Source organism: Lipophrys pholis (genome assembly GCF_963383615.2).
Source record: "Lipophrys pholis genome assembly, chromosome: 2".
Classification (NCBI taxonomy): domain Eukaryota; kingdom Metazoa; phylum Chordata; class Actinopteri; order Blenniiformes; family Blenniidae; genus Lipophrys; species Lipophrys pholis.
In genome coordinates, this window is record NC_137636.1 from 29,321,212 (window position 1) to 29,340,667 (window position 19,456).

The 19,456-nt window shown below is 43.8% G+C and overlaps 1 protein-coding gene across 12 annotated transcripts; it reads right to left on the reverse strand.

The window, feature by feature from the left end:
* Positions 1-2,399: 2,399 nt before the first annotated feature.
* Positions 2,400-19,274, reverse strand: pkma (pyruvate kinase M1/2a). Of its 12 annotated transcripts, none has more exons than XR_013935150.1 (12): positions 19,083-19,268; positions 13,102-13,283; positions 12,252-12,343; positions 9,399-9,530; positions 9,124-9,310; positions 8,726-8,996; positions 8,492-8,642; positions 8,239-8,391; positions 6,491-6,657; positions 3,741-3,922; positions 3,456-3,642; positions 2,400-3,380 (listed from the first exon to the last, which is right to left on the reverse strand). XR_013935150.1 is itself a non-coding variant. In XM_080458217.1 (11 exons), exons 1-11 carry the CDS (start codon positions 19,127-19,129, stop codon positions 3,536-3,538), a joined length of 1,671 nt encoding a protein of 556 aa, XP_080314343.1. In that variant the 5' UTR covers positions 19,130-19,274; the 3' UTR covers positions 2,400-3,535. The 12 variants fall into 12 exon arrangements, 10 of the variants coding, with proteins under 10 accessions (XP_080314343.1, XP_080314342.1, XP_080314348.1 ...); XR_013935151.1 differs by lacking the exon at positions 19,083-19,268 and adding an exon at positions 17,796-17,879; XM_080458217.1 differs by lacking the exon at positions 6,491-6,657 and adding an exon at positions 6,004-6,170 and having other exon boundaries at positions 2,400-3,642; positions 19,083-19,274.
* Between the last annotated feature and the right edge of the window lie 182 nt (positions 19,275-19,456).

Here is a 19,456-nt window from a genome sequence, read left to right on the forward strand (position 1 = left end):
CCCTTGGGATGACTCCGTCAGGGAAATTTGAGTTCCAGCAGCTTAATAGAAGAGGAGCAGCACACAGAGGATAACAAAGATGAGTTACAGAAAAAGGTAATTCACCTTAACTTAACTAAATATAGAAGTGGCAAAATGAATTAGACTCCTAGCAAAATATAGTACAAAAAATATAAAATAATATCAACGCTTAACCAACCTTAACTTAGCTAGATATAGAATGGCAAAAGGAGTAAATAAAACTCCTACCAAAATTTTGTACAGAAAATGATATAAACTCTTAACTAACCGTAACTTAACTAAATATAGAAATGGCAAAAAGAATCAGACTCCTAACAAAATATCGGAGTGAAAGTGGCCGAACGTTAAATTGCACTGTGGTTACAGAAAGAATTATTACACAAGTATGATCATTTGCAGTGAATAGACAATTAGATATTGCACAGTTTTGCATTATGGGATGTGAGATGTAGGATGGTGAGGTGGATGAGTTGGATAGCGGCTACTGCTCCTTCCCTTCTGTCCTCTGTCGCCCCCCCCCCCCCCAGTGAGGAGTTGTACAGCCTGAGGGACAAAGGAGTTCTTAAGTCTGTTAGTCCGACATTTGGGAAGAAGCAGTCTCTCACTGAACATGCTCCTCTGGTTGTTGATGACGGTGTGCAGAGGGTGTCTGGTATTGTCCAGCAGTTTATTCAGTATTCTTGCCTCTGCTACCGTCACCAGAGAGTCCAGCTTCATGCCGACTACAGAGCAGTTTGTCCAGTCTGGACGTGTCCTCCTTGGATGTGCTGGCTCCCCAGCACACCACGGTGTAAAAGAGGACACTGGTCACAACAGACTGATAAAACATCCACAGTAGTTTGCTGCAGATGTTGAAGGATGGCAGTCTCCTCAGGAAGTACAGCCTGCTTCTTCCTGTACAGGTGGCCGGTTGGTGTTGACCAGTCCAGTTTGTTGTCCAGCCACAGTCCGAGGTATTTGTAGGAGTCAACAGCCTCCACCTCCTCTCCCTCCAGTAGGACTGGTCTGGGCTTTGGTCTGGACCTCCCAAGGTCTATGACCAGCTCCTTTGTCTTGGAGGTGTGGAACTCCAGGTGGTTAGTGGTGGTGGTCCAGGTGGCAAAATCCCCCACCAGACTCCGATACTCCTCCTCTCATCCAACGATGGCTGTGTCATCCGCGTACCTCTGTATGTGACACAGCTCTGAGTTGTAGCAGAAGTCTGAGGTGTACAGGGTGAAGAGAAGAGGGGCCAGCACTGTGCCCTGGGGGGCTCCAGTGCTTCTGATCACAGTGTCAGACGTGGTGTCTGACACTTATTGTCCATTTGAACATTTGTACAACAAAACATTGAACAGATGAAAAGTTTATTCTTACAGACTTGACTTCTCAGTTTTATTGTTCTTGAGTAGCTTAATGTCTTCCACTTTGAATTTCTGCAACAAAATTTTAAAACCTTAATGCAAAATTTTTCAAAAAGAATATATTAGTTTCCATTGTGAAAAAAACAAGATACCGTAGAGCTTGCAATCCACTGAGCTGAATGGTGTGAATGAGTTATGGCTTTGTAGTAACCAATAATGTAATAAAAGTTTTTTTATATGACCAAAACTGAGTACTGTATATAGTATGTGACCTGAATGAATGAGTGCGATGACTATATGCCAGCTACCATTTCTATTTTAAGAGGCACAGATGGACAAATTATTTTAACACGTTATTACAATCAATATGTTGTGACTTGATCTATTGGCTCAATTTCTCAAGTAAATTCATGTTCAGTGGCTAAACTTTGTGAAAGTTAAAATCTGCACATTCCCCCTGGCATAAAGATCAAAGTTCCAATAAGTTTTTTTTTTCATTGCACAGTAGCACAGTGACTCTTGCCTCATAACTGCACATGGATTTCTTAACGGACCAAACAAACACATTACAAGCAACTTAAAGCCGTTTGACTGGGAACTTAAAGGTTGAACCCACCTTAACATTGTGAGCTTGGATTGGCTGCAGTGATCCACTTTCGACTGGACAGATTTGTTTTTAATTGTCATTTACTTTCCTCCTGCAGGCCATAACTCAGGAATTTAATGAAGTTCAAAACAATAGTTTTAAGAAACTTTTTTTCACCCAAAAAATGTTTAAGGCTCTTCATTGTATTTATCAGTTCACAAAGCACAAGCTGTACTTTCCCCAATATATAGCAAGTTTACAAGTTGTGCTCACTTCAATTTGAAGTTGTGTTTTGCAGCTCCAGACAAATGTTTGGTATGAGCCAGTTTTCCCCCTCCCATAAAACTGAATTTAGTGTTTTATCCGCACGTATATATATTGCTAAACACAGAAATTAGTTATAACAAAAATTCTAAAATCCGTCAAGTAAAACAGAGGCCAAGTTCAGGTAAGTGCTCATCTCCTTTATTGTTGGAACTCCAGTCTTAAAGGACAACTCAGTACACCAGCTACACGTTACAACGCTCCTTTACATTTAGTTAGTTCTTGCACTCTAGCATTACAATCAAAAAAAGCAAGTTAGACACATGGAGACAGCTACAACAGATTGTCAACATAGACTTCTACACTCAATGCCAGTCAAATGAAAAGAAGAAAAACAAACTCACTCTAAAAGTGCTCATTCATATCGGTAAGTCGACTTCAGTGAACCACGAGCGATTCAGTAGTGCCACCTTGGATATGGTCCAAATGCAAAGAAATGTCAAGGCTTCATGAAACGTCTAATAAACACACAAACACAGTAACTAGATCGGACAGCTCAGGAAGTGGACGTCCAAAACACTTTTTCTTTTCAAATTTAGTCAGACAAAATAGAAGCAGTTCTGGATGTCCAAAATAAACGTTCACCACTCACTAAAGTCAAGTATAGCAAATGTAACATTGTGTAGAGTAGTCGGAGTGTAACGCTCACAGATACACTGGAACACAGTGAAAGCTGGCATAGAGAGGATATTTAGTACAAACAGCACTGCGGGGGGAGGGGGTGGTCTATGTGGAGGGGGGGGGCGCTGGAGCCGAGGCTGCACTTGTTGAAGGGAGCCCTTGGTTGGGGTCGACGCCACTTTGTTCAATTGGCAGAGGAGTGCGATCAGTCGGCTCTTAAAGTACTCGGGGTGCACTGTTAAGGTCAGACGGCTCCACCGCTAAAGCCCACTTAGACCGCACACACACACACACACACGCACACATATATATATCAGGAGGCATTCACTCATAGACTTTTAATTACACCAGTGTCTGAGTGAATAAATACAGCAGTTTGGCCAGGGTGCATCAATCTGAGGCCCTGAAGACTGGCTTGATTAAAGAGAATCAACACGAGAGGAATGGAAATGTGCAGAACAAGACTCCACTCCCACCCAACACAGCTTTTGGGCCACGGATACTGAATTCTTTTTATTATTTCCTAAGTGCTTAACTGCTGAAGGGTTCAGTCTGTTGGCCCAGGTGTTGGATGGAAAGGGAGGAGAGCCGTGTTGTGGAGCGCTATGAAAGATAGATGAGGTGGAGAAAGTGGAGAAGGTTAGACCACCGGAACCACGCGCATGGTGTTGGTGTAACCGGAGCCGGGACGCCAGCCGGTCAGGATGATGACAACATCACCCTCTTTGAAGAAGCCTCTGGCCTTTCCTGGAAAAATTTAAACATAAAAATATACATTTTGAGTCCAAATATTCCACTATGTTGGACAAGACTACAGGACGGCAAAAGGCGACGCGATGATTTACCCATCTCCATGGCAAAGTTGACGCGCATGTCGACGTCCTCGGCCCAGACGTCGTTGGCGGGCTTGGTGTAGAGGACCGGGAAAATGCCGCGGTACAGGTGGGCCTGGCGGGCCGTCTGGGCGTTACGGGTCACAGAGAGGATGGGGGCGCGGGGCCTGTATCTGGAGATCAGGTGGGCGGACCTGCACAGAGAACAGAACTGCAACTGAGAAAAACTCAAAAAATATTTATACAGAACTTTATTCTGAGGATTTTATTTTAATTTTCTAAAATTTGGGAGATGAGCCAATGTCAAAGTTTGATTCATGTCACGTCCCCACAGCCCATTGAATGTTGGTTGAATATCAAAAACAAAACTTTAGTCCATTCAGTAATTGCTGTTAATGACAAAAAAAAAAAAAAAACAACAAATCTCTTATGAGAAGCAAAAACTTGGGACATTTATTTAGACAATGAAGCAACAATTAGATTACTGATTCATTCCTAAAAATGTTTTGGGGAATGGGTTAAAGACATTTACATGTATCCCTACTTGGAAAACACCAAATCTCGTCTCAATTTAAAATTGGCCCTGTGTGTCAGTTTACGACATGTCTGGCGGTTCAATGTGTTAAAGATTTAGTACAGTTACCATCTCTGAAACTTAAAAATTACCTCACAAAGTCATATTCTAAGTTTCAGACTTGACTCTGCTTATTTTTAGGTATAATTGTATAGAATCCAACGACGGTATATAGAAGATTCTACATTAGAAAGATATCCTGATTCAATTCTAATCTCAGATGCACCCTCAACATTGATTTAGTACAATCAGATGTAATCTTAAGGCCGGCACGCGCTGCAGGATAATTGGGCCGATTTTTGTCTCGATCTCCTCTCGAACACACAAGCCCGATTGTCGGATGTCGGCAAGAATTTTTTTTAAATCGTGTCCAATTTTCCTGTGTTGTGGGGCGTGTTCAGAGTGACTTTATCCATTCCAATCTGCTTGGAAGGAGAGATCGTAGATGATGAACATGTTCAATATTTGCGGAGAGAAATCTTGTACCGTTTGTTCTGCTCTGAGGAGCCGAGCAGCAGGGGGTGTGACGTCATGAGCACCGGGATGAAAACCAACCAGACTGAAGGCAACACTGCTGCCAAAGCCAGAAAGTTCCAGACTTGTTAATGAGTGACTTTATACGATATTAACTCATCGGACAATAAAAGCGGACCCGCACGGCACTGTGATCGCTCAGTTTAACTTTATTATTCCTCACTGCTCTTCTTTAACTTTAGATTTTCCATCAGTTTGTTTTGAGGCCGTTTGACCGGTGTGAATGCATTTTGTGTTGGAATATTAATCCATCACCGTGACGGCAGAGTAGATGTGCGCTCCATAAATTCATGTTTCTGGAGTTCTGTCAGACGTGTCCATTATTATTAACCTCATTACAGACAAAGCCTCATGGAGGTAAACAGACTTGGAACAAGTCAGGAAGAAAAACATCCTTCAAAGCCTCAGTGACGAGGATTTATTTCATTAGGTCAAAAACATTGCTCTAAACGTCTATGCTTCGCTCCGAGTATTCCAAGTGGGCGGTGCAATCCACACACTAATCAGGATATTCTAAAAATAGGCAGGTCATTTTCCAAGAGATCTGATTGGTCAGTCGACGGCGCCTTCATTCTCTGCTCCGGAGTTAAAGATCAGAGTACCGGGGGTGATTTATCCAAGTAAGAAGTGAATCTGCGTGGCAGTAAAGGAAATCCCAGGGTTAATCCTGAAGTTACCTCCATAAAAGAAAATCCACAGTCGTAATATAGGACCGAGGTTGATTTGTGACAACATGTTTGTTTACACCTAGATGCCGTGCTTTACACTAAAGTCATGTTTGATTACGCGAGATTTGAAATATTGAGCATGAAGAACACAGGCTCTATATAGATAGGTCTGACAATCGTTAGTGTGAGATCCGCAGTTCACACCACCAGATCAGAAGAGGAAGATCTTGTGCGAGGTCTCTAAATCTGTGAAGCTTTGAAAAATCCTGTAGCGTGTGCCAGGCTTTAGCCTGCTGAGGTGGACCCCACATGACATTTTGCACTTCCACTCGCTATCTTCACCCACCCCAAGTATCAAAGCTAATCATGCGCACACACACACACAACCACACACACTCAAATTTAGAAGGTATTTGGGAGGATTGGGAGCTGGCGTGTATTTGGCGAGATCATACCTCAAGGACCAGGAGAGTTTCATCTTTAGCCCTCCCTTTCTTACCTCCCAGACTTAGTCAGAACAATGATGGCGCTAGCGCAGCATTTGAAGGAGGACTCAACCGCTCCCACGGCTACAGCCTCTGAAGGATCTCTGGTCAGCTGGGTGCTTCTCCTCAGCTCCTCGAACACCTTCCTGTGGAAGGTGGCTGCCTCGGCCTCGCGCGCTATCTGAGCCCCGGAAGGGTGGGTGGGTTACTCTCAGTCACACACACCACAAGTACACACACACACTGCAGGGAGAGGCTGGCAAACAACTGGCTGGACTCCTGGATGAACGAGGGGAGCCAATGAGGGCGTCAGAGGAATATTATCTTCTCATGCCTGCACTTCAGAACGTGCTCAAATAAGCAACGAGTCAGCAGTCCAGTGAGGGTGTGTGCCAGCTCTCCCCGCCGTTCCCCCGGTCAGCCCCTGTCTGGCCCTACTCTCCCTCAAGTAACCGAGATCGGTGTCCTTCACAGTCTGCCGGGACCAGATAACCTGCCTACCTTCCAGAGCCTGTGAGCACAATGATCGCAGAGGCCAAGCTCTTAAAGGAGGCCTCGACAGCGCCGATTGCAATGGCCTCAGCGGGATCTTTGCAGTACGGCGTGGAGCGACGCAGGTCCTCAAACACCTGTCGGTGGAACATGGCCGCCTCGGCTTCACGGGCAATCTGGCACGGACGAGGGCAAGATGTATCGAGCAAAGGTAGTCCGCACACACAGAGACGGTGAGAAAAGGAAAAATAGAAGGACAAGAGGATGACAAAGTTAAAGACACAAAAAGCCCTCAAAAGGTTCACGTGAAAGGAAAAGAAAAGCCAAGTGGAAAAGTGTTTAGATGTGAAAACAGTTGGGAATGGGGGGGGGGGGGGGGGGGGGCACACATGGGGAAACAATGTTGAAACAGAGTTAAATCTTATCCACAGGCATGTACATGATCAAAGTAAAATAAAGGAAAACCAGCCGAAACTAAAGTGTTAAGACTACAGCTTAAGAATTGTAAATCTTTGACATAAAAAGAATACATCTAAATGACACAAAGCCTAGAAAAAGATAGTGTTCGAGATTATTGAAAAGCCAGATTTTGTATTAACAGACAGCTGAGTAACCCGCTGAGAAGAGGATGCCAGACACTGCACACAAAGCTGAGGAAATGGTTAAAACACAGCCAGGTGGAGCAGAGAAGAAAAGTACGAGGAAAGAAGTTATAATAGGCAACATTAGTCCATGCGAGACGCTTTGAAAGATGACTCTTGGTGAATAAAGGCTGCAAGACGGATTCAGACGTGCAACTTCAGCATTTCAACACCAAGCTCGAAAGAAGCACCGGAGGACTGCAGAGTCACTCCTGCAACTGTGCTGCAGTGGATCTGAACTGTGGAAGCGAGCCAAGTCAGGCCTGAACAGTGAGGGGCAGGCAGGAGAAAAACGGGGGCTTCATCCATCCATGCAGAGGTACTAATGTCAATATTAGAGAATGGATTATGAACAAGACTGGGGCTTCTAAGCGGTTTCTTTCCCTAACCGACACACAAGTGCAGACACAAATACAATATTAAGTGAGAAGCCAAAAAATCCCATCTCAAAACATAAAAAAATTTGATTAAAAAAAACCGTTTCAAACACTTGGGTTTATGGGAAAATATAAACTACGGCATCACTCAAACTTGTCCAATTTTTGTAAACAGGTTTTTGTTTGTAATCATTAGTTGACATGCAAATCATAACTGGTTTGATTTTGTAGTGTTTGACACTTATACCACAATAATTATGTGAATTAATGCAGTTTCTGCCTGTTGCCAGACATTTAACTGAGCAGAGCCCTTAAGCAAATCCTTAAAAATGACAGAATCGGCTTGTGGAAGTTGCACAGAATTCAGAAAAAGCAGCAGCCACAGTGAAATTGTTAGGTGAAGAGGTAACAAGCAAAAGAATTGTGCTCCAGCTGTGAAAGAGCATGCCAACAAATCATAAAAGAAATTACTCTTTTAAGTCATGATGGATTAGAATATCATACAGTATTTTACTAGACAATGATTGGACGGAAGACGCCGTTTGTCCCAAATTCAGCCAAGTGGAAAAAACGTCAATGAATGAGAAATGAAGGCAAAATTTATGGAATCAAAATTCGATTTCCCACTTGGGGTTTGATTCAAAAGTTAAGAGGGAGAGGAAATACTTTTGAAAATATGAACGATTATTCAACAGTATTTAATGCCATTCTGATTTTATTGTTGTGAACGTGGACTCACCATGTGCTGCGTGCGCACCGCCTCCAGAGGGTAGTCTCCCTTCGCAGTCTCTCCACTCAGCATGATGCAGTCGGCCCCGTCCAGTACGGCGTTTGCTACGTCGCTGCCCTCGGCACGAGTGGGACGGGGCTTCTTGATCATGCTCTCCAACATCTGAAGGGTCCAGGAAAATTATAGTGAGAATTCACAGTTCATAGCATAAGGCTTGCACAACCCAACTCTAAACTGTTATTTCCACCAGTTGTAATCCGACCTGGGTGGCGCACGTGATTGGCTTGCCAGCCCTGTTGCAGCGACCAATCATCATCTTCTGGGCGAGGAAGACTTTTTCTGTGGGGATCTCAATGCCCAGGTCACCACGGGCCACCATGATGCCATCGCTGGCCTCCATGATCTCATCGAATCTACAAAGTAGACAGGAAATTACAACCTGTCAACTTCTGCAATAAAGCCCAATGTAAACAAACCACGCTCCCCATGAGCACACCTGCGTACGCCCTCGTGGTTCTCCAGCTTGCTGATGATCTTAATGTTTTTGCCCTTCTCTCCCAGCACTGCCCGGACAGCGTGCACATCTGCGGCTTTGCGGATGAAGGAGGCAAACACCATATCGACTCCCTGAGCAACGCCAAACTGCAAGTCCTGGACGTCCTTATCTGAGACGGCGGGCAGGTCCACAGCAGCTCCAGGCAAGTTGACTCCCTTCTTACTGCCCAGTGTGCCGCCATTCTCAATCTCGCACATGAGGAAATCAGGGCCTGAGGAGAGAAAGATTATGCATGAACCCACAACAGAGTTTAATCACACATATCCCTCAATACCGCCCAAAAAAAAATAATTATTAAAAATTAAAGAAAAAAAAAAAAAAAAAGACGTTCTTCTCACCAATCTCCTTGACCTGCAGGGAAATGAGTCCATCGTCAATGTAGATCTTGCTGGAAATCTCCACCACTTTGGTGATGTTTTTGTAGTCGAGCCAGAGAGTGCTTTCGCTGCAGTTGTCTTGGTAAGAGTCATCCAGGGTGAGCTTGATCATGTTGCCCTTCTTCAGCTCCACCTCAGCTGTGCCACTCTGTCACATCAACAACAAAGGTTTCTTAATGGTTGTTTTTAAATGGAAAATGTGTTTTTGAAGCAAGAGCTACTGCAGGTAAACTCACTCCTGCAATGAGGCCGGTCCTGATCTCCGGGCCCTTGGTGTCCAGGGCAATGCCGATGGGCCTGTACTGGATGCTGCCGGGCTCGAAGCTCTCGCATGCCTCACGCACATTCTTGATTGTGTCCGAGTGGTACTAAAAAGGAAAATAATTTTTTACACCATCTCCAGAGATCACACTATTAGATGTAACCAACTGCAGTTAATTATTTTATTTTATTTTTTTTAATCAAACCTCCTGCTGCTATCACACATCATAAACATCATTCGATAGTAGTGCGGGTAAACGGGTTACCCAAGATACAGATATAAAAATCAGGCTGGAGCAGTAAAAAAAAAAAAAAGATGACCGACGACGCACACGGCCATAAACGTGAGTCACGCCATCGAGATCCCAGCAGGGTCATGAAGTTGTGAGGAGGCAGAGTGCATCAAGTACAACCAATCTAAGCCTTCATGCCTTAAGCAACTGAAAGTTATATAGTGTATCATACTGAAAGGTGACATGTCATCAGTGTCATGTCCTTGAGTGCAGGCCACACCTTAATCTTAATGATTACCGTCTGCAGAGCCAGCACCGTCTACGACCTGACTTGGCTTTTTATAGGTCAGTGAAATGAGTACAGCGATTTTCCCCCCACATGTAAATGTGCTGTGAACTATCCTTGCAGTAATTCTACCCAACCTGACCCACTATAAACAATACGAATACACATGGTTTAAACACATTTAGTGTTGTGCATTCTGAAAGCAGCAGACATTACAAAAGTGTGAAGACTTGTGTATTGTTAACCCAGGTTCGGATCACTTGTTTGTGGTACATGGCGCAGGAAACCATGTGTGGGGTTTACAGGTAACCGTTTATCCCTTCTCATGACAGCAGATGTTGAAATGGAAACCGTTTAGCCGTCCTGATAAATACGGTCCCGTTTGACCACAACTTTATACGGAAGTTAATAGTTTGTGGGGTCCTGTTTGACTGAATTTATGATGTACGCCAAAAATATTAAAATCAGCCATTTGTTTAAACAGACTAACGACCCAACAGCTAAGAACTCTTAATAACTCATTGTGAATCAGGAAAAAATGATTCAAAACTGTCCAATTTATGTTTGCAGTGTTTTTCAAATTAATGTGTACAGAAATTTCCTGCCCGATTTGAAACTAGGAATACGATTAAAAGTATAATTTAATTAATGCTTTTTTAATCCGAGTTTCAACTCTGCAAGCTGTATGCTCCTTGACCAAAGTATGGGGGGGGACGACAACAAGAAAACCAAACAACTTTGCTTGCGACAGGCTTTTTAGCCACACCAGGAGTATAGAGTATGTGACTTAGGAGGCAGCTGTCTGCTGCGCATGGCTTACGTTGCCCACCTGAGTGACCGGAGCTTTCAGTAATAACTTAAGTGGCAGGTAATCACATTGGCAGGCCTTTTCTAGTCAGACACAAGGTGAGGGACACTACAGCTGCTGCTCTGTGACAAAAACACCAGAATGTTCTCACCATCACAAAGGCCCTCGTATGTGTAATCCAGTGTTAACGCTTTAAAGACGTAAACATAACATTTTAAAGCGGATTCAGAAAGGTAAGATATTATGTGAAGTTGGAAATGCGCCAGACTATTTTGGTTGCTGCAGTTCTTTAATAAGAGAAATGAAAAGGTTCATGGTCCAATGTTTTATGACAGTATGTGATGTGTATGGCTTTCATTTTCTGCACTGGGTAAGATTATAATCCAGATAATGTTGAGTTAAAGTTAACACATTACTCATCAGGATGTGGAGCAATGCAACATTGTTTTACACTTGCAACTGTAGTTAAAAAACATTGCGGCCTTGGTGATGTCAGCAACAAACTCCATGAGGCCTGATGTGCCACCTGCTGAGGAGATAAGGGAGCAGGAAGCTACAGAGAAATTATTTAGAGCACACAAAGCTTTTGCTTTGCTCTACATCTTTAGTAGCTTTTGATCCTTCTGAAATAATCCGCCTACCAAGTCTGTCCTACATTTCTAAGACATTGTGACTTTAAATATGTGATCTGGAAGTGCTGGAGTGAAATTATAGGTTTGCATGTAAAAACCAACCTATTCAACCGGAATGCATCAGCCTATCGCCACATATCAACAATACCTGGTTGCACAAAACAAGCTGCCTGTTACAACAGTAAAAAATAAGTGCTTAGGAACAGATCTCAATCTGATTGAATAACTAGTTGACAAACCAGATCCTGGCAACCGATTAAAATAGTCCGGTAACTTCTCACTACAGATGCCTGAAAGGGAAATACAGGCACGTCAGGAAACTCCTCTTACATAAAACAAAACTTCATATAATAAAGGCTGATGGCTGCCGGCAAGAGTCAGTCTCTTCCGACTTTAATTATGTTCAGCATGACGCTATTTCTGATAGTTGTATTCAAAAAGACTTAAGAGCTTGCTCAATATTCATTTCTCAGCTCTACCTCAACCTGCATGAACACGCTTCACTTGACAATGTCAACTTAGGGTTTGTCAATCGCTGAACTTTAGACATTTGAATAGTCAATGGAAAGAATGAAGTTACAACAACTACGAGTTGAACTTGGCAGATGTTAATCTTAAGTTTGTACCAACCGTTATGTGCTTTTTCCTTGCGAGACTGTTGACTCAACATTCACTGGCTTTATTTTACGCAACAACTTGCAAAGACCGCAGGAAAAGCTAAACAGGACATACCACAAAAAGTAAATGCCAAAAAATGGAACTTATTCACTGTGATAAGGCACAGAACGATATCAGCATAGATAATATGACCTGAATGGTTAGCCCCCTTTGCCCAATACATTTACATTACGAGTGTCAAAAAGACCGACCTCGTGCGTGCCGTGGGAGAAGTTCAAGCGAGCAATGTTCATTCCAGACTTGATCATCTCCTTGAGCGTCTCCACAGATCGAGAGGCCGGCCCTGCAAGCACACATGAGGAGCAGAAGATCAATGAAATGCTGCTCAGGCTAGTAGTGCAGTGCATACTCTATCGTTTCGAAAAATACAATGAAAAAGAGTGAACAACAGTGAAACGTGAACAAGGCAATAAAATGGTTTTGTTCCAAACATAGTGCACATGATGCCTTTAAGAGGCAGCTTGGAACAGCAGAAATAAGTTTACACACACACACACACACACACACACACACACACACACACACACACACACACACACACACACACACACACACACACACACACACACACACACACACACACACACACACACACACACACACACACACACACACACACACACACACACACACACACACACACACACACACACACACACACACACACACACACACACACACACACACACACACACACACACACACACACACACACACACACACACACACACACACACACACACACACACACACACACACACACACACACACACACACACACACACACACACACACACACACACACACACACACACACACACACACACACACACACACACACACACACACACACACACACACACACACACACACACACACACACACACACACACACACACACACACACACACACACACACACACACACACACACACACACACACACACACACACACACAAAGTGACTTGTGCATTAAACCTATTAAGGCATGTTTGCAATTGAGCAGGCTTGTTTGTGTGAGACAAGAACAAATGGACCAACCGATGGTGCAGATGATGCCAGTGTTGCGTGCGGTGGTGGGCTCGGAGTCAATGTCCAACAGGCACATGTGTTCCAGGAAGGTGTCTGCCATGGCGGCGTTGAGCTGCTGTGTCTGGATGAAGGCAGAGCCCATGTCACACTTTTGTTGAGGCATGGCGATCACGGGTGCAACTGGAGGAGTGCTGCATGGAAAGACAGATGGGAAAGGTCCGATGAAGAGCAAAGCAAGGATAAAGGATTAGTTAGTGTTTTTCTCAGTGAGTGAGTGGTGGCAGGAATTCCTAACATGTCTGTGCATGCTCAAGAGAGTACATCAGCAGAGCCATCGCCCAGCTGGAGAGAAACTCCACAGGGAGCCTTAATGCTCATCTATTTCCATCCAACCTTCGCTGCAAGGCTAAAGACAAGAATATTATGTGCTCATGAGGACAGGTTTTGCACAATACTTTTTCTTCAGTTCCTCTTGTGTTGCAAAAATCAGGAGTGAACAATAGCTTGCGACAAAAAAAACCCAACCACCAAACAAACTAAGGAAAGAAAAATCCTCTCACGATTGCCCTTCTGATAAACACTTCACACATTTTACCCTGGGATGCTAAGGGACATTGCTCATGCAGAGACACTGCAGCCTCTATGCTCCACAGTGAAAACAGATCAGTATAGCTTATTGCACTGCGGCGCCATATTGTGCATTCAGTCCCCCCGCCCCCCACACCCTTCTTGCTGAGTCACCCATGGCAACCACACATCACGAAGCCCATCGAAAGGGGCTGGGTTTTACAAGCCTTCATCACGACACGAAGCAAATACACTGTACATGAATTCACAACAAGGAGATACTGTAAATGCTGGTGCACAAATAAATGAATCACCACTTTCCGTTTCAGAAAGGTCACACAGACATGCAGTCTGACAGGCATTTCCTTTTAAGCAAAATAAGAATTATGGCACATGGCGTATAAACTCATCAACATGGAGTTTATCAGTTGTTTAAAGCAACAGCCAATAAGGTGTATTTGAGCAGTGAGTAGCATTTCTTATCTATGAGGAGTGCTGCTTCCTTCATGGCTCTGCTTGCTGCCGTTATGCAACCACAGCACAGCTGACGGAGTGAAATGCTTCACTGAACAATCTGGCAAAATAAAAATCAGTGGGATTCAAGCACTGGGTCATTGACGCAGTCACTGGTTGACCAGGATTAAAATATTATGTGAAGGTACAATCGTGGGCCTTGAAAATGTGTCAACGTGAGCAGGTAGAAAGTTTGATCACTCATGGGTTTTCTTACTTTAAGATCCAGACTAACGCAGTGAAAATAAACGATCCCAGCTAAAGAGCTCGACTGATATTTTGCTGCGTGGCTCTTTATGCAAGGTGGCAAAAAAGTCCACATTCAAAAGCACCTACTGGGAAGATTAGGTTTCCTACATAATAGAGCGCACTTCAGCCAAAGAATTTTCACCGGCTGCTTATATGGAGAAACAGGTACACACATCCAAATCCAAAACACTTGCACATTGTTCTTAATGTCACCCCTAATAAGAAGCAAAGGTTGTTGAAATGTTAAAAAAAAGAGGCAATTTTGATAAACAGAATGTTGTAATTCCTCAGTGCTACAACTGGAGCTAAGGGCACACCCATAGTAGCCCAATTGAGGAAATTATGTTGCATTAGTCAGTAGAACTTGTGGTCTTTTTCTTCACAAAATGCATCATGGAGGGGGATTCCTGGCAGAACTACGGCACCAACAGACTGCTTCATCTGGAGCTGCTGGCTGATGATGTAACATCTCCATCAATGGAGCAGACTGCACTGTACGTGAGAGCAGTCACATCCCACTACTGCAACTCACACACACACCAGCTCAGAGTGGACTGAACCACAAGGGAAAAAGGCAGAGGGGGGGAAACTGTGCAGTGGTTTCTAATAAAAACTTTAATGAGTACCTCTTAAATTCCTTTCTTCTGAACACACAAACTGAATTGAAAATGCTATGTAGTAATTTTTTATTTTTATGTCATAATATTCACAGTTGAAGATGTGAGACAGTTAATGGGTAAGGAAAATAAATTAGGTAAAACAATAGTCATTTATCTTGGCAACTTTTTGGGATACAAATAGAAATTGCTGCTCGTCTCTTTTTAAGCAAGGCTGACTAAGTGATGACTCGGAATCATGTCTTGTTTTACATTTAGCTCGCTTCCGCTCAGATTGTTTGAAAAGTGTGTCCACCACAAATTTACTCAAGACAGTTAAATTACCGTCAAGACAAAATAACGGGACTAAACTGTCACTGGGTTACTTTTGCTAACAAACACTGACACCGGGGGGAGGACATGCCAGTGAGCAGCCACTACAGGAAAACCCCAGCCACAGTAACCGTGACAGACGCAGGACTAACTTTAGCGCCGCCTGTCAATAATCCATTCCAATCCCTCCCCCAACACATCTACCTTAGGACATACCCTCAGCCACCATCCAGCCCGTCTTCCTCACTTGTGTATAAAATATGTCAGTGCAGCCATAGGAGCAAGGCCCCCAGTGTCTCGACGTTTGGTAGCATCCAGTATGGATGTACTGCAACACTGGGCTAATCCAATTTAGCTCCAGGAGACCTTAGACCGACCCGACAGAAGCACCTTTTGCAGATTGCACTACATACCCCCAGTAGATCTTCCCGTTCCTCCTGGGGAAAGCCGAGCACGTCACTACCAGTGACCTCCGCAGCCACCCCAGTGTGGCGGGGCTTCCAGCGGCAGTAAGCAAGCTACGCCCTGCGGCAACGGAACTGACAGCCGCAGGACGCGTGCATATGCGCCACACTTCAAGGGGCTCAGGAGTAAATCCATTCAATGAGGATGAAGGACATGGAGAACGCCTGTAGTGATCACAGAATCGCCACGATCTGATAAAGCGGACATGCATGTGACCTCAGTGGCTCACCGGAGTGCCGTCTAACCAATGTTACTAGCCGAGTAGGTCATACAACACCCCAGCCTCTGCTAATAATAACACATTGCATGCTGACTTGGTTTGCTGAAATCTAAGATGCAGAATGTACGATGGCATGCAAGCAATGTTTCCTGTACACTGGGCCTGTTTACCAACATGGTCTGGACTTATTGGATAGGACTGAACAGAAACCGCTATTTTTGCTCAATAGCACATCTACGATATACTAAAACCTGGAACTGGCAGTTTTAAGATTGGGATGCATTGGTCATCAACCTTCAGCCAAGTGACATGGGAGCAGTGCCAGCTGTGAGCCATGCTGCTTGCACCAACACAAACTTAGTTATAACATAACACTTTTCCCCAACAGCGGCAGTTTGTGGTTTTGCATTGCAATAATTAGAAATTACCAGAACCCCAACAGCAGTTTCTATTGACAGAAACTAGTTATGAAGGTTAGTGCAGCTCAGGCAACGTGTAAAATGTTATAACTTTAATTTACCTGCAAATGTGAGCTAATCAAACTTTAGATGCCCTGGCATTAAGATTTCAGCATACAGATGTCCTTCAATACGTGACCTCTTTCCACTTGACATTATGAGCTGGCTGGTCCTCTGGGTCACAGGGTTTATTTTGTCAACACTCACTTCAGCCAAAAAGGACCCGAATCTGATGTGGCACTTTACAGAAACCCTTTAAGGATCATTTAGCTTTCTTTCCTTTGTTTCCTGTAAAATATAAACGGAATCAACGGGGATGGTTCAAACTGCAGACAGACGGAGCTCTACAGGGTGGGTGTGAGACCTGCAGTCATGTCCGTGTATCCAGTGTCACGAACGACACTGCATCAAACTCCTGCAGAAAAACGCACACACGTTGAACTACACATGTCAAAGACTACATATTCTACACTACGCAGCTTACGTGGTTTGGTTGTGTCTGAAGCGTTTCCGAGGAAACATTACAGGAAAGGCGGATGAATAAAAGATGAGTTTGTCTGTCGCACAGCTCGGCCTGGCGTGTGAGGGGTTGAACACAACCAGATAAAACAGGTGGCATCCAGTGAAGCGGGGACGTTTTAAGTCGCAGCAAATTAACGTGACGTGTTAAAAAAAAAAAGAACGACCAAAGGATGCGTATTTAATGCAGTTACATTGAAAAGTTGCGACGAGGACGATGCGCTAAAGGTCACGTTCTCATCCTGCGTCACATTTTCCTGATCTCTGTACGTCACGGAGACCGACCAATCAGAGGCCGAGAAAGAGCGAGCGGCCACACCCACATCAGGAGGCAACAGGAAGCGGGGAGACACCGTCCAACACTGTGCATCACCAATGATGGCGTTATCGCGAATTCACGTCGTTTTGCAGAAAATACGACAACACGCCATTTGTTTGCAACACAAACAGTCTTCTCGTGTCAGTACTGAACCCTCCAGTAACTCGATGTCAAAACCGTTGATGAAACACTTCACCTACTTGGCAGCGCTGTTAAAGCATTAATCTGAATTCAACCAGGCGTGCAGACTATGAACACTTCGGATTGGCTTTCCCCCCCAAACGAACAAGCACGGAAGAGTGGAAATGAACAACCACAGGCAGATTATCAACGCATCGTGTAGCGAATGAGGAAATGATAAACGCTTAAAAACGCGCCGCGGATGTACAAACCAGTGGTGAAATGGTCGCGTCAAAACGTGGTTGAAGTTTCGGGAAGCAGCCGGTGCGTTGGAGAATACCCACCTTGAAACGCTGAGTGAGACTGTGCCGCAAGTTCGTGCCGTAACACTGAGAGCAGCTCAAGGTGATCTCCCGAGTTATCTCAGTTTGAGGGACTACTTTATAGTGATGCTCAGGCATATCCCTCCGAGAGCATACTGATTAACGTGAGGAAGTACGACGACTTTACGTACACACTTCAACTGTAGTCACTAGTGGCTTACCAAACGAGTGTTCTAAATAAGTATTGTGAATACAGGCGTTGAGGAAACGTTTAAAACTAAAAACGACGCGGAAGGATACGCAGATACGAGGTGGAAGTGCTTGGTAAAGTTAGGGAGCCAATCAGAATGCTTGATTTCATCAGTAGCGCATGGACGCCAACATGTGACCATAGAGGGATAGTCTCCCGAAAAGAAACGCAGTGGTTTGTAAAGTATGCTTAATTTAATATTCTGCTCATTTTAATGTCCTAACGTGATTGCTAATATTTAATAAGGTAGTATGTTGGCTGCCCGATTGCTTCATAGGAAGCATTACCTGCTTGTTCCAATTGTGTTTTATATATACAAAAAAATAATGTGATAATAATTTTAAAAAAATCAGTAAATCCATTCGGCCTCTAAAACCCCCTTCAAATGAAAGATTTATCCGTTTTATCACAGCCACATTCATAGTTCAGTAGAAGGATGATGGGAAGATGTATGACGGAAGACCCTCTGCAGGGCCTCCATGAAGCAGGTGGCGAGCCTGTACCGCCATCTAGTGTTCAGAAACTAAACTGCAGCTAAACTGAAGTTGGTTTATAAATGTCCTTGGAATTAATTGTATCATTTTGTTCCTAATATTGAAAATTGTGTAAACAATCGCTATAGAATATAAATAATAATTACTATAATAATCTATAAATGCATGACCTAAGTGGTGAAGCTGTATTGATATGTCATCACATTAAAAACAAATACATATTACTAAACGCTTATCAGGTTTTGAGAACATATGCACAATCTGATAAGGGCTGTTCTTATTATTTTATATGACTCCCCACGTAACAAATACAACTGAACATTTTGTTGGGAAGCAAAATGAATTTGTTTTTATGCGGTGCACATTACATTAAATATGATCTATTTTTAAATTTTTATTGTTAACATAATCATCTCTACTGAAGTGTTTAAAAAGTAAATCTATGACTTGAATACAAATGCCTCCCAGGCTTTGTTAAAGTGATGGTGATCTTGTGAGCACAACTGCATGCGTGTGGTACCGAGTCCATGCTACTTTCCAATAATGTTCCCTTTTGGTTCTCACCTGTTCACAGTTGAAGTTGTATTAGCACTGCTGCTCCCACTGCCCATGGTAGAGTCTCACCGGGTACTTGCCCCTCCGCCTGGATCCGCTCCACTGCAGTATTGGACACACCTGTCCAGGTAAGGAACAGGTTTGCCGTCCAGTCGCTCTGTCCACTGCTCTAGCTCCTGGCTGTCACTCAGCATTAATGGCAGCTAACTCCTGTTCCACTGAGTACAGTAAGAGACAGTGGGAATATCCTGACATAATTCTTCGAGATGAGCTGATAGGATATATTAATGTGGCTAAAAGTACTTCTGCACAGTGCAACTAGTGATAGCAATGATGCACATAAGAGGCCTGAGACATTGAAAAAAGGTGAAATTTGTCGAATG

What these genes read in the sequence shown, in the direction of transcription:
- pkma (XM_080458213.1), bottom strand. Translation starts at nt 16,026, where the DNA reads ATGCATGTCCGCTTTATCAGATCGTGGCGATTCTGTGATCACTACAGG. An exon ending in TCTCCCACGGCACGCACGAG is followed by an intron (nt 9,531 to 12,251) that starts GTCGGTCTTTTT and finishes TTTCCTTTTTAG; the next exon opens with TACCACTCGGACACAATCAA. An exon ending in GTGCTCACAGGCTCTGGAAG is followed by an intron (nt 3,923 to 6,490) that starts GTAGGCAGGTTA and finishes TTCTCTGTGCAG; the next exon opens with GTCCGCCCACCTGATCTCCA.